At 28.9% G+C, this 13,617-nt stretch overlaps 1 protein-coding gene and 1 pseudogene across 2 annotated transcripts; one reads left to right on the top strand and one right to left on the bottom strand.

The window, feature by feature from the left end:
- Positions 1-3,408: 3,408 nt before the first annotated feature.
- On the bottom strand, positions 3,409-13,322 carry LOC145193290 (nuclear protein localization protein 4 homolog). 2 transcript variants are annotated; one of them, XR_016446885.1, is made up of 17 exons: positions 13,219-13,322; positions 9,000-9,083; positions 8,776-8,888; positions 8,039-8,191; positions 7,914-7,962; positions 7,638-7,732; positions 6,776-6,899; positions 6,456-6,542; positions 6,167-6,259; positions 5,769-5,855; positions 5,238-5,436; positions 4,917-5,077; positions 4,727-4,798; positions 4,481-4,588; positions 4,214-4,330; positions 3,986-4,100; positions 3,409-3,778 (listed from the first exon to the last, which is right to left on the bottom strand). XR_016446885.1 is itself a non-coding variant. In XM_090071614.1 (17 exons), exons 1-17 carry the CDS (start codon positions 13,234-13,236, stop codon positions 3,612-3,614), a joined length of 1,833 nt encoding a protein of 610 aa, XP_089927740.1. In that variant the 5' UTR covers positions 13,237-13,322; the 3' UTR covers positions 3,409-3,611. The 2 variants fall into 2 exon arrangements, 1 of the variants encoding a protein (XP_089927740.1); XM_090071614.1 differs by having other exon boundaries at positions 4,490-4,588.
- LOC149878826 (uncharacterized) lies at positions 10,872-11,583 on the top strand (annotated as a pseudogene).
- Positions 13,323-13,617: the final 295 nt, after the last annotated feature.

Genomic DNA, 13,617 nt, shown 5'->3' with positions numbered 1-13,617 from the left:
GGGTCCTAAGGAGAGAGAGAGACAGAGAGGGAGGGGGTGGGAGGTAGAGAGAAAGTCTTAATGCGCCCTCCAAACATCTATTCAGAGCAAAAGTTTTCTAAAAATTAAAAAATTGATTTCCTGTAGAAAACAATTTCTCCAGATACCTAAAAAATGTTTTTGCTAGTGACGATTGCAACGCCGTAAGAATGAAACGGTGAGTAGTTTTGTGAGGCTCTTTTTTAAAAAAATTACGCACTATCTTTACTTTTTAATTCTTTACGTACACTTTATCTTGACTTCAAATCAATTGCTCGATTTTTTTGTGTTAAGTCTCTTTCTCTAGCAAATTGATTATTTCAAAACGATGCAAACATATTTCCAAATTACGTATGATATAGCAAAAGCACCGCAGTTGAAAGAGTTCCTCCCATCTGTAGATTGCATGCAAGACGTGTTATTTTACCATAATCTACTCATGAAGAGAACTGCGCTTTCAAATAATAACTTTTAATTTCTTTTGTTACTAAAAAAAGGTATCTCTACTGGAGGTATGCAAGGTTCAGTTGTGGGAGGATCATTCTGCTCCCCTTTCTCGAAAAATAAAATTCTATTTGCACCTCCTTAGAATTGATTTCGTCCTATATTAAGTCAGCATAAGTCAGCTTGGGTTGGGCTGCAACTGTTTTAGAAGTGTTATGGTTTGTTAAAGTATATACGTTTATAGTATAAACGTTGATTCTAAGATTCCTTAGCTTATTATAGGAATACTTCAATATTTGGCTCCATTAAAAAAATATCGTTCACTGCCTATTTGTTAGCGGTGAGAAAGAGCTATTGGTTGTTATATTTGTATTAATTTTATTTAATCTCGTTTGCATTACATTAAGATAAGTAGATTGTAAGATGGAAGTATGAGGATTGTTGCATTTCCGCGATTATAACAATATTCGGACATAATTATCTATATGGTAATTAACTTATATAACTACTAATTGTTTTAATAAATGAAGGTTTTAAGACAAATGAAATAAATTAAATTTTTCATGCGACGGAAAGGAAGTCACTCCGGTGATAAACGTCATGTATCTATAAAAGATAAAAGTAAAAGAAAAAAACTTTAACGCGCTGCAACGACTTTGTTAAAAGAAATTAAAGTTCACTGCCATTCACTTAATATTTGTTTGGCACACGTTTGATTTGAATAAACGCGAAAATATTACCAAAAAAAAAATCTGTCTTTTAATAGTTTTTTTTTATTGTTTATTTAATGTATTTGGAATAAAATGCCTGATAACTTAGTAGTAAAAAACCAAACTTCTGTAAAGCGAAAATGACTGATGAAGAAAAAATGTACGAAAAAAGTCGGATAAAAGTTATGCGCAATACAACTCAGTAATAGTTTGCATAAATTAGCTCCACACCTACTTTTAGAAGTTGATGTGCAAATCAACCAACTTTGCATATACTCTCTTTTTAAAAAATAAACCTATTTTAATTTTTTCTTGATTCTAGTAGATCGTGTTAGAATTTCGTTTTTTTCAGTATTCAAACTCTATTTCCTCGTTTTTACTCATTAAAATAAATAAATGTAATGAACAAGCAGACAACTTTAAACTAAGTTAAAATAAGTTTAAAAATAAAGTTAAAAGTTAAAAGTGATCACAATAACGATGAAAATGATGACGGTGAAGGTCACGTAATGATCAAGATGATGATCATTATAATGACAAAGATCATAATACTGATATCTATGACAATGACCATTATTTAAATAGCGAAGTTGTTTTCTTTAGATTTGTAACAGAAAACATCGATGATATTGGATTAAAATGTAAGAATTGAAATTGCCGGAAGACATTGGAATCAAGAACTACATAAATACAGTGAATGAGAAAATTGAATTACATTCGAGATACCTTTTTCGTAAAATCGTTGTGATGCAAAAATAACAAAGTGAAGACTTCAACTACAAGAAATTATTAAATGCATTTTTGTGCCTTTTAACAAGAAGAAAATTTATATTTACTTGTACCAGTTAATCTTTTTGATTTAAGCAACGTCAAAATAAACATTACATGGCAAAAAAAGTTCCCAGCTCTCCTATCAAAGAATGCACTGAGCCAAAAGAAAGACGACGTTTTAGCTTGGATGCCCTAAAAAACCCAGCGATTTTGTTCGTAAATTCAACATTAAAGAGACGACGTAAATCTGAATTTCCAAAAGTTATTGAAAACCTAGTGCATCATATTAACAACCCATCAGATATTTTGGAAGAAAACGAAGAAGAAGAAACAGATGAAGCAGACGATGAGGAAGAAGATAACGACCCTTACAATTTAGAGTCTGAAGTAAATCTTTCGTATAACTTATGGTTTTTTGGCGAAATTGAAATTTCGTTTGACGATTCAAACGGCACAAGCACAAACTATGTTGCCAAAATATTAGTTCTTGTTAACAAAGATGGTAAACTTTTGCATCGGTTAACGTCAACTTTACAAAACGATTCTATCGAAGGCGAAATACCTTCAATGAATGGAATCTATTGTTTAAACTTTAGTGATCCAAATCAACCGAGGTTTAATAATGTTCGATTGCTTTTGGCGTATTTATTAGAGCGAAACTATTTGCAAAGGGTTTCTTTTGAGTGGCTGATAAAGCATTTCCAACAAGAAATGGCATCACTCTCATGAGAAAATCTTCCGGATGTTAGATTTAATTTTTCTTTGTTACGAAAACTGCTCAAGTAGATCTCATAGAAATGATGACTCCTATCCTAAATACTGTAAACAATCTAATGGTGTATTCAACAGATGAACTTTAGAATGTCACCCTGTGTTTGTCTCTTAATAGATTTTTATTTCACCTAGTAGAAAAAGACATTAAACTGAAACAGAAACTTCGAGTAATTGTCAAATAAACTATACACAAACCCCTAAAAATTTAGTCTTAAAAGAAAATGTGCTTGACCGTTTGTATTGAATGCACTGGCTACTAAGGTCCAACGAAAATGAGACACCTAAACCAGATTTAAAACCTAATTTAACATTGTTAATAAGAATTTATTTAGATAAATTAAATATTTTGTATAAAGCAATTTAAATGAATCGAAAAATCGAAGGTTGAAAACATTTTGAGCTTAAAATATACTAATTAAATTTCGTAGTTTTACTGATTCCAACCTTTTTATAATTATATTATTCCATAAAATATAATTTAGAATTGTTAAGATAAGCACTCAAATTGGTTTTCTTTATGCCCTTTCTAATCATTCAAGAGGAGCAAATGTTTTTCCAAAAGTGTTTCACGTGGCTTCCTGTGGTTGTCTAAATAGCGGGATCCTTACGTAATGTATTTTGCATTTTATTTTTTACGACACAAAGACATCTATAACTCTATATATATATTTATATATAAAAACCAAGGTTATCTTGAAACGATAATTTATGCAAAAAAAAAAACAAAAAACAATTTACACAAAACTTACAGCTAATCATAAATAAAATATTATAATAAATTAATACGGGCTTTAATTTATTATCATCATAAGTTGGGTTCACAAACACTTAAAGTTCTTCTACAATAACATTTTCGAACTTCAAGAACTACGCAAGAAAATGTTTATTATTATTTTAAGAATTCGGTAAAGAGCACATATCGCAAGAGTCATCCGAAGGTAGGTTAATAAAAGTACAATGCCTGCAGGTCCACCCCGTAACATCTACGGAGTCAGTGTCCATCATCTCAACAGAACCTCTCCTATCAACGTTACCAACACTTCCAAATGAAGATGAAGGTACTAAAATAAAAAAAGAAGCTAATATTTTGGCGAAATAAGAGAACAAATTTTAGTGAAATAAGACAAAATTTTGGTGAAATAAGAGACAAAAATGAATTAATAGCAAGATAAAGAACGGAGTATGAGAAACTCAAAACGGTTTCATTGAAGTTTCATTTCCAATAAAAAAAATTTTTTTCCTTAAATCTTATTTAACAGTAGAACTACCGTGAACTGTTCGAATAAGCTGCTCAACTGTTCTCCATTCCTCTTTTTCTAAATAATTTAGCAACAAATTTTCGTTGCGCGACTTGAGGGCTTTGCATATGTCATTAAGCACACGCTAAAACAAAAATCTACTCATCATCATAACACGAAATTATTCTAACATTTTATCTATAACATTTTATCTGTAACAAGAAAGCAAAATGCTAGAAGAGTTTAAATAAAATATACCCTCATGGGGAGCATGTCGTTGGTAAACATGTATAATAAGAAGTGAAAATCTAAAAAACCATCCATTAATTTTCCGGTTGATATCTTCTGAACATACTGGGAAAACGTATCAAAACTCTAGAAAAAAAAACAAACAAACAACCTGTTAAATTAGCTTTCTCCTTTACATTTGAAATAATAAAAAAAAAAAAATGACTTAAAAAAAAAAAAAAAACGTTCTTTAAGCTTTTCTTTTCGAGCAGATAAAAACGAAAAGAAACAGCGAACCTAACAAACCTGAACTTCTCCTATCTGTGATCTGTTTTCAATTGGAAATGGTAAATCACTACACCCAACAAAAGTGTATAGAGGCTCTATAGGAAAAGCAGCTGGAACCTGAGATAACAATGAAAGAGACAATAAACGATAAAAGTATCCGACGCCGAACAATAAAAATAATAGCAAAGTATCTGGCGCCGAACAATAAAAATGATAGCAAAAAATATTCTTATTGAGCTTAAATAAAATCTAAACCTCAATTAAAAAATATTCCATTGGCATTGGCCTTCCAATACAAGTTACTTCATTACCATAGACATCTTTCTCCTAAAATATGTAATATTTCTCAATATAAAAGTCAATTTAAAAGATGGAAAATAATGAACCATTTAAGACAAATAATGGGACATAAAAAGATTGCATTATAAAAAGACATAAAAAAAACCTTATAAAATACATCTGGAACGTATTGCTCGCTAGATGATTCTTTAATATAACCTAAGGCTGGATCATCTATTGTAGGAACTAAGCAGTTATCTCGTACAAGAGCCATGCATTGGTTTGACACTTGCCAACCGTCATAATGAATATGTTTATCTTCGTGGCCTTTAAAAAACAAACTTCAGCAACTATACAATAAGAATTCTATACGTGATGCTAAACAACCTCTTCGTTTTAAAGAACTTTGTCATGCTACTAAATCTTGTCATCCTAGAGAATCTTGTCATGCTTAACAATCAAGCTAAAGAATTATAAAGAAATAAACCTGACACTGAAACTGTAACAAACTTAGAACCAAACTTCCCAGAAGAGGAATCTCTACAGGGATTTGGGTACTTATTTTGGAAGTATGCAGCTGTAATACATTCTTGAGCACTCAAGAAGTGACTTTTGCTATGCCTTAAATGTTTCACCAATCCAGAATTTAATTTATCTGGTACTAAATCAGTAAATATCCAGCCAACCTGAAAAAAGAAATTTGTTTTTACAAAATAAAAACTAGTTTTTAAATACCATAAAAAAGATGTATGAAGTGTTCATTTTTTGTCTTATAGCAGGCTAAAAAAAAAAATACAAATAGAAAAACAAATGAAAATTATATTATTAACTGCCAATTTTAAGTTAAAAATAATAATTCAGTTCAACTTTTTGCAAGCAAATTAAAACTTAGACGATAAAACTTAGACAGGAAAAATTGGTTACTTTAAAAAAGAACTATCAAGACAACTAAAAGAGATAAGGTGCACTAATGAAGGATTAAAAACTTTCAATAAGTTTCAAAAATGTCTTAACATACTCTTCTAAGCCCCATATATGATGCTAATACTTCCACAGCTTCCTCATGCGTATCTTCCAAGAGTTGAATGCGATCTTTAGTGTTCTCCTATTCAAGTAAATAGTGATTAAAGTCACATAGTGATGCAAGAATGAATCTTTTTAAGGCTTTTTTTAAGAATCTTTTTAATTCTTGCAACATATTATGAATTTAATCACTATTAATTGATAATAGTAATTGTTAATATAAATAAAGAAAGAAAAATAAATAAAGATAGAAAAATAAATATAGAAAGTTATCTTTTAAATCATCTTTTAATTTAAGATTTAAACTTAAAATACTGAATTTAAATATTTTTTTATTAATAAACTAGGAAATAATATCTTAGAAATATTACTGTATATGATTAAAAAACTTACCTGAGGGGGCTCATAAATGGCTGCAACAGTGGCACGTATGCCTAATGGTACATTTTCATGTTTTTCATACTTTCCATAGAGATAGCCTATCCTCTGAGACAACAAGTTATAATTTTAATCAAAAAACTATCAAAAGTATGTTTTAATTTATCTTTTTAGATAAAATGTAACAAACTTGATAAAATAAAACTTAACATTTAAAGTATAATCATAAATATGGTAAAACAACTATCAGCTCTTTTAGTGCCAGCTCTGCAAGATAATTTTTAATTTACAATAATTTAAAAACCTGGGATCCAGTGCTTCTCCAATAATTTAGGAAACGATCCATTATCATGGGATTTTCAAACATTATATTATCAACATGCCTATATTTCTAAAAAAAAATAAAATAAAAAATACCTGAAAAAACCATAATATATCTGCTAATAAGTCAACAGTCAACAACAGATGACAACAGTCATCAGTCAACAACAGATGAAACAACAATAGAATTTTAAGCTCAATTTAATGCAGTAAAATGAGTATATAATAACTAATTTATTTCTTATTTAGTCATGGTTTAAAAAAATAAATTTATTAAAAATAAAAAGAATTAATAGCAAATACTTGTCTACTGAGCATCACTGCACTCGGTTGGCATTTAGTGCAAATTCCTTTTGGCCAAGGAGAATGTTCTGGACAACCAGGCTTAATTTTACAATTTAAATCTTCCATATTTACAAATTTTCCCCTATTAAATGAACAATTAAAACAATGGTAACCTACATACATACATACATACATACATACATACATACATACATTCATTCATTCATACATACATACATACATACATACATACATACATACATACATACATACATACATACATACATACATACATACAGGGCAGGGACCTTAAAAATTACCATAGAAGTAAATTCTTTTTAGATGCTACATTTTAAGCCCTTTCATATTGTCCAGCATTTTTCTGGTTTTCTGGTTGCCAAATGGTTGAATAAGAAGAAAAATTATTTCTAATTGAACTGAAATTATTTTAGAAACAATTTCTAAACAATAATCTCAGTTGATGCTACTTGTCAATAATTTCTCTCAACAGTCAAATAATCTCTCTCAACATACTGTGTATACACACACATCACCGAACTTTATTGATTTCTTTGGCTGATGAATGAGAAATTTTAGTTTTTCATTAAGATAAATTCAGCAACAGTGTTTTATTTACAAATGGATGTTTGTACTTGTAGAAAAATGTAAAATTTTATTAACCAGTTTATCAAAAGCTTTTAGATTTTGAGTCTCATTTTTTAACATTTGTACAAAATGTACAGGTTGTCTGAAGATTCTAACATGTTTTAACATTAGTTCTCAAGTTGTTTATGACTGTGGGACACTATTTATAGGACATTCATGTGACATAAAACTACATAAATATGCAAAGTGTTTATACAAAAAAAATTTTAGTCACCTGCTTGCTCCACTCTTCAACTTTTTTAAATAGGCATGAAATGATAAATGTTTTGCAGGAGGTTTTAAACTTTTTAAATAATCTTCATCATACGGCTAGAAAGATTATTTGGGGAATTAATTAGAATCCATAACAATAATTATAAAAATAAAAAATAATGATTATTAGCAAAACCCAATCACAAGTACATGCTTGTATTTTTTTTTAATTAACTAAATTAAATAAATCTATTAGACAACTCTCCAATCTTAGTCAAAAACCCTGCTAAAAACAAACCTCTAGAGGGGAACAGTTCAGACACTTTCCTAGGTTGTTATGTTTACACCTACAAAAAGAAAAGAAAAGGGTAGAGCTAGATGATAAAAATTAGCACTCCAAAAGATCAGAGAATAAAATCATACAGTTGAGGATCTTTCTTCCGCTGAATCAATCCAGATTCATGTGACAAGAGTACATCTATTTCATCTTCAACTGCATTACTTTCCTGATCATGGATTGAGGTTTCCTCATTTTTTTCTTTGTCATTTTCTTGAAGATATAGCATATCTCCATGCCTAAATAATATTTACAAAGATTGCAATTTGTAATTAGGTATTTAAAAAATAAATCATTATACTATGACTAAGATTACAAACCTTAGGGATGTGAAAAGCTAAATATTTGTACCTAAAATTGATTGAAAAAAAAAACTCATCTGACTTATATAAGTTTTACAGTTTGTAACTTTAATTTTTCTATTTTTCAAAAGAAACATTCTTCAGCTATGCAAAAAAGACCTACATAAAAATAATATACTTGGCTTAAATAAATCAGGTATACACCTAGGGGTGCTACTTGAAATTAAATTATATAGAATTGTTTAACAGATGCTTAACAATGATGCTGTCAAATTTGTTTCAGATAAAGTTAAAACAAGAGAAAACTTATTTTGTTGAAAAATAAATTTATCTTGACACTCTTTTACTTCTTTCTTTTTCTATTTCTATTTTTTTTTTTAGGTCATTCTATTTTTTTTTTAGGTCATTCTTTTTTTTTCTTCTGTAATTTTATGGTTATTAAGTTTTTTCTTCTATTTTCTTAAAAAGCAACAACTGAATTAAAAAAAAAATAAACAAAAACAAATAAGAAAAACAAATACTGCAAATGAAGCATCCGTAAAGTTTTTTTGGCATTTCGTGCAATTTCATCTGTATAAGCTCTATCTTTATAGAGCAACCATCCATTTGGTTGCAAACTAAGACACTCACTAACCTTAAAAAACAATTATTAAAAAAATTATTATGAAACTAAAATGTTAAAACTAATGAAACAATTACCTGTAAAATTATAATCATCAAATATTATAATCAATAAAAATTGCACCTTTTTATAGAGACAAGATACCATATCAGATATGCCCATCTCTATTCTTTTCACACCATCTCGAGTTTGAATTCGAAGCAACATCTTTAAATAATTGAGAGTGTGTTGATTAAAGTTTTATATATTTTAGGTGTTATATATATATTTTATTAATAGAACCAACACAAAAATTTCTTACAATATTCATATGATAAATTATATTTAAACTTTTTAAGATAGTTTTGGGTTGTTTCATTAAAATTTCTAGGTCTTGCATGCACCATCTCAAATTTTGATAAAACTTTAAGAGATAACTTTTGTATATAAAGTAAAAAAGTCCACAAAATCCTATAAAGTCTTACAACTTTCAATATTTTTCTGAAAAAACCTACCGTGGTGTGACCTAACAAAGTCCTATGCTGTAAGAAAGTCCTAATGTAACAAATGATAAATTTTGTATATTATAAAATAATTATTTTGAGAAAACACTTTTTGTTATTTTAACTAAATGTTTTTGAAGAAACTTTCCATAAAAAAATTGACTGGATTGGTTGAGAATTCGGCCTATCAGAGTATTTGTTCTACTGAGATGTAAATATTCAATATAAGTTAATGCCATTTTGAACATTGCATCAAAAATTGTATGGTGAAGATTTAGGTTTTTTATTGTAAAAATTTTGTTGTTAAAAAACTATTTTGATCAATAATGGCTCATGAACGTGGTAAGTATGGAATTTGCATGTAAAAACGATCGATTTACACGTAAAAACTAATATTTTTACGAAAAAGTTGACTTTGTTTTTTCCTCTTTTTTACCGTATACAAAAGAAAGTCCTAGCTTTACAAAAATAATTTAATTTTTTGTTTTAGGCCCAAAAAGATCTTATAAACCATATTCACAACAGGATATGGATGAAGCATTGGATAAAATAAAAAAGAAGACTATGACAATATATGCAGCATCCAAATTTTATGAAATACCTAAGACAACCCTTTGTTCAACGAACATAAGGTCTAGCAAAGAGTCAAGTAGGGCGTCCAACAATTTTTGATAAAAACATAGAGGTTAAAATTAAAAATTAGCTAATTGATATGGCCAATGTTGGTATGCCAGTCAGAGAAACTTCTTTTTAAGAAACTTCTTTTTAAGGGTGTATCTATTTTAGCACATAAAATGAATCTTGACCAAAAAGTAAATTGGCACTCGTTGGGCAAGCAATTTTTTCAAGAGACATTCAACACTTTCAATTCGAAAGGCTCAGACACTTCCAAAACAAAGAATACTTGTTTCCAAACAAGATATTAAAACGTGGTTCCAAAAAATAACAGAGTATATGGATAAAAATGATTTATTGTCTGTGTTTGAGGATCGTAATCGAATTTGGAACCTTGATGAATCATCTTTTGATCTGTGTCCATCTATTAAAAATGCAATTGGACAAAAAAATAAACGATTGTATAACATCACTGCAAATAGTGATAAAGAAAATTTTTGAGTTATGATAACAGTAAATGCAAGTAATTTATTTGCACCACCTTTGGTTTTGTATCCCTATGAACGACAAATTCCACCAGAAATTGCAGCTGACTTTCCTAAAGATTGGGTTATGGGTAAATCAGCCAAAGGTTACCAGATGTCCCAAACATTTTACGATTATATATCTAGACCTTTCGTTGAATTTTTAAGGAAAAATAGTGTCCTATTGCCAATAATTCTTTTTTTTAGATGGCCACAAATCACATTTGACCTTAGATTTGGGTCAACTTTGCAGAGAAAATGGTATTGTAATCATTTGTTTGCTATCTAATTGCACCCATTTTGCACAACCATTGGACCGAGTTTACTTTCATGTTGCAAAAGATATTTGGACTGACATGGTCACAGAATGGAGAATGCAAAACCTTGGAGTTGGTCTACCAAAAAGGACATTTGCACCCCTGCTCCAGACTGCAATTGCAAAAACACAGAAAAATCCTACTTTAATACCAAATGGATTTAAATGCTGTGGTTTGTGTCCTTTTTTACTAGAAAATTTTGATCTTACAAAAGTCCAGTTAAGTGTACAAGAAAATGAAATTCAAAGGGATCCTAAAGAATCCGCTAACACTCTGGTTATAGCTGAACTATTAAGTCCAATTGATAAGGTCAAAAATGATTTAGAAACTGATATGACAGATGAGCAATTAAAATCTTTTAGAGCCCATCGTAATCTTATGTATTGGACAGGTGCAATAGAACAAGAAGCCTTATTTTATTACTGGCAGAAGAAAATGGACAAAATAGAGGGTGTTGATCCCACAACTCGAGAAAAGAACATAGTTCTAGAAACGCCATTAGAGGAAACTCCAGTAAGTAATGAGAACTTAACGCAACCAGAATCAACCATTGAAATTTATGCGACAGCTTTAGTGCCAGTTCAAGGACCTTTGCAAGCAAATGACAATGTTTTCGATTCAATATTTGTTAGTCCAGAAGATTTTCAGAGTAAAAGTACCAAAACAAGCAACAAGAGTTTCATCAGTCATTACATCTGACCAATATATAGCTAGTTTAGAGGAGAAAAAGAGAGCTAAAGAAGAATCAGAAAGACAGAGAATTGAGTAAAAGCAAGAAGGAAAGAGGAAAAAAGCTGAAAAAGAGTTTGAGAAACAGGAAAGAAAGCGAATTCAGCTAGAAAATTTAAAAGAAAAACAAGAAAAAGCAGCTAAAAAGTCTAAAAATAAGTAAAGTTATATGTAGAATAATGGAAAGGAATTTTTAATTTTATATTATATGTAGAATTAATAAATCTCTGTCAGAAAAATAAATGTCTATAGTGTATTAGTCATTTTAATCTTCAAGAAATATATAATAGTAAACATTAGGACTTTCTTTTTTACTTATTAGGACTTTCTTTTATTCCAAACAAAATTATAGTACTTTCTTTTTGTCATCACCTCGAACTATATTACAGCTTAAATTAAGACTTTTTTGAATGTATTCATGCCTAAAATAGGGTAAAACTGAAAATTTATTCATTATTCTACAATATTATCAAAAAGCAAGAATTCAAATTCATTATTTTTTAGTATTAATTCACTCTTATAAATTGAGATATCGAAAACTAGGACTTTCTTACGTCACACCACGGTAATTCTGCAATAAAAATTTTTTTCCATTTCTTCCAAATCATTTCCATTCCTTTACATTTTTAAAATAAAACCTAAAATCTTTAAAATTTATAATTTATGCAAACTGTTAATACTTTAAGAACACATCAAAAAAGAAATTTAAAATTCAATATTTCAATCATAGTGGCAGCCTAAAATTCAGAAAATTTCACTCAAACTTAAGTGTTTATTTGGGTGAGATTCTAGACATGGTATGCTATCATTTTTAAAGCTAGGGATTGGACACAATTTAGTGAGAAACTATGCATTTGTGGAGATTTAAAATATTTAATCTTCAGCAGCATATAACACAGGTTTCATATTTATTAAACCCAGAAAGCAAAACAAAAGATTTCAAATATCAACTAACTTATAAAAAGTTGATTAATTAAGGCACAATTAATGAGTTTATGATAAAAGAGGGTTTTCAGTACGGGTGGGAAAAACCTACTTTCAACTACCATATTTTAAATTATTTCAAGTTTAGCATTGCATTATACTTAAACTAACTTTTAAAATGCTTCAAATGGGTCCTTATCTACAAATTTGATGAATATAAAATGTAAAGTTAGGTTACAATCACTTGAAGTTGTCATAGTAAAATTAGGGACTTTGTATTAGAATTAAATTAGGATTAAGATTAACTTTAAGCCAATCTTTAATCCTGACATTCAAAATAAAACTGAGGTGAACTACTCAACTCTAACCCCATTTTCAGACTACTTTAAATAATTCACACTAAAACTAACATTTAACATTTTTCCTGTATACTGCTTTATGCATATATACAATTTCTTAAACAAATAGTTTGAAATAGTACTTTCTTACTAACTATACTAATGTATAAAATGCACTTATTTAAAACCCTAAAATGCATAACTATTTAGGGTTTTTAGACCGAAAGATAAAATTACCCTGAAAATGATTTGTGAATGATTGAAACTTGTTAAGAAATAAATCTTTAAATGTTACCTTTTTTTTTTGAGATTTAACTTGACAATATAACTTGTTTTTTAAAAAAACCAAAGTTAACGATTAAAAAAACCTTATAAAACGAAAAGGTATAAGAAAAAAGTTAAAAACGGAATACATTTTTTTTTGAAGCCATTGAAATCTTTTTCCCATCAGTAACTTTATTTTTGTTATCAGCAAATTTTTTACCTTACCAAACGCAATAGAGTATTTTTATCAATCGGTGTAAAATGCTTCACGATATTTATTTGGTGCAATTGCTCACGATTATTGTTTAGATTATTTCAGCGGGAAAATGAAGTTTTTTAAAAAACAAGTTAGAGTCCGATTATCATTTAGATATTTATTGCCTGAGCATCAAAAAAAGTATAAATAAACGTAGCTTATTGTTCACTTATAGCTAAACTACGTTCTAGTTTAACTTTTTTCATTGCAAATGTTTGGCAATAAAATCCAAACATATAAATATCTAAATTAGAAAGGAAAAATTGAATTTTTATTTAACACTATTATTTAA

Source organism: Hydra viridissima, unplaced genomic scaffold (assembly GCF_058129835.1).
Source record: "Hydra viridissima isolate aposymbiotic clone 2 unplaced genomic scaffold, HvirCarnegie_v1 scaffold_14, whole genome shotgun sequence".
Classification (NCBI taxonomy): Eukaryota; Metazoa; Cnidaria; class Hydrozoa; order Anthoathecata; family Hydridae; genus Hydra; species Hydra viridissima.
This window is presented reverse-complemented; position numbering and strand designations above follow the sequence as displayed.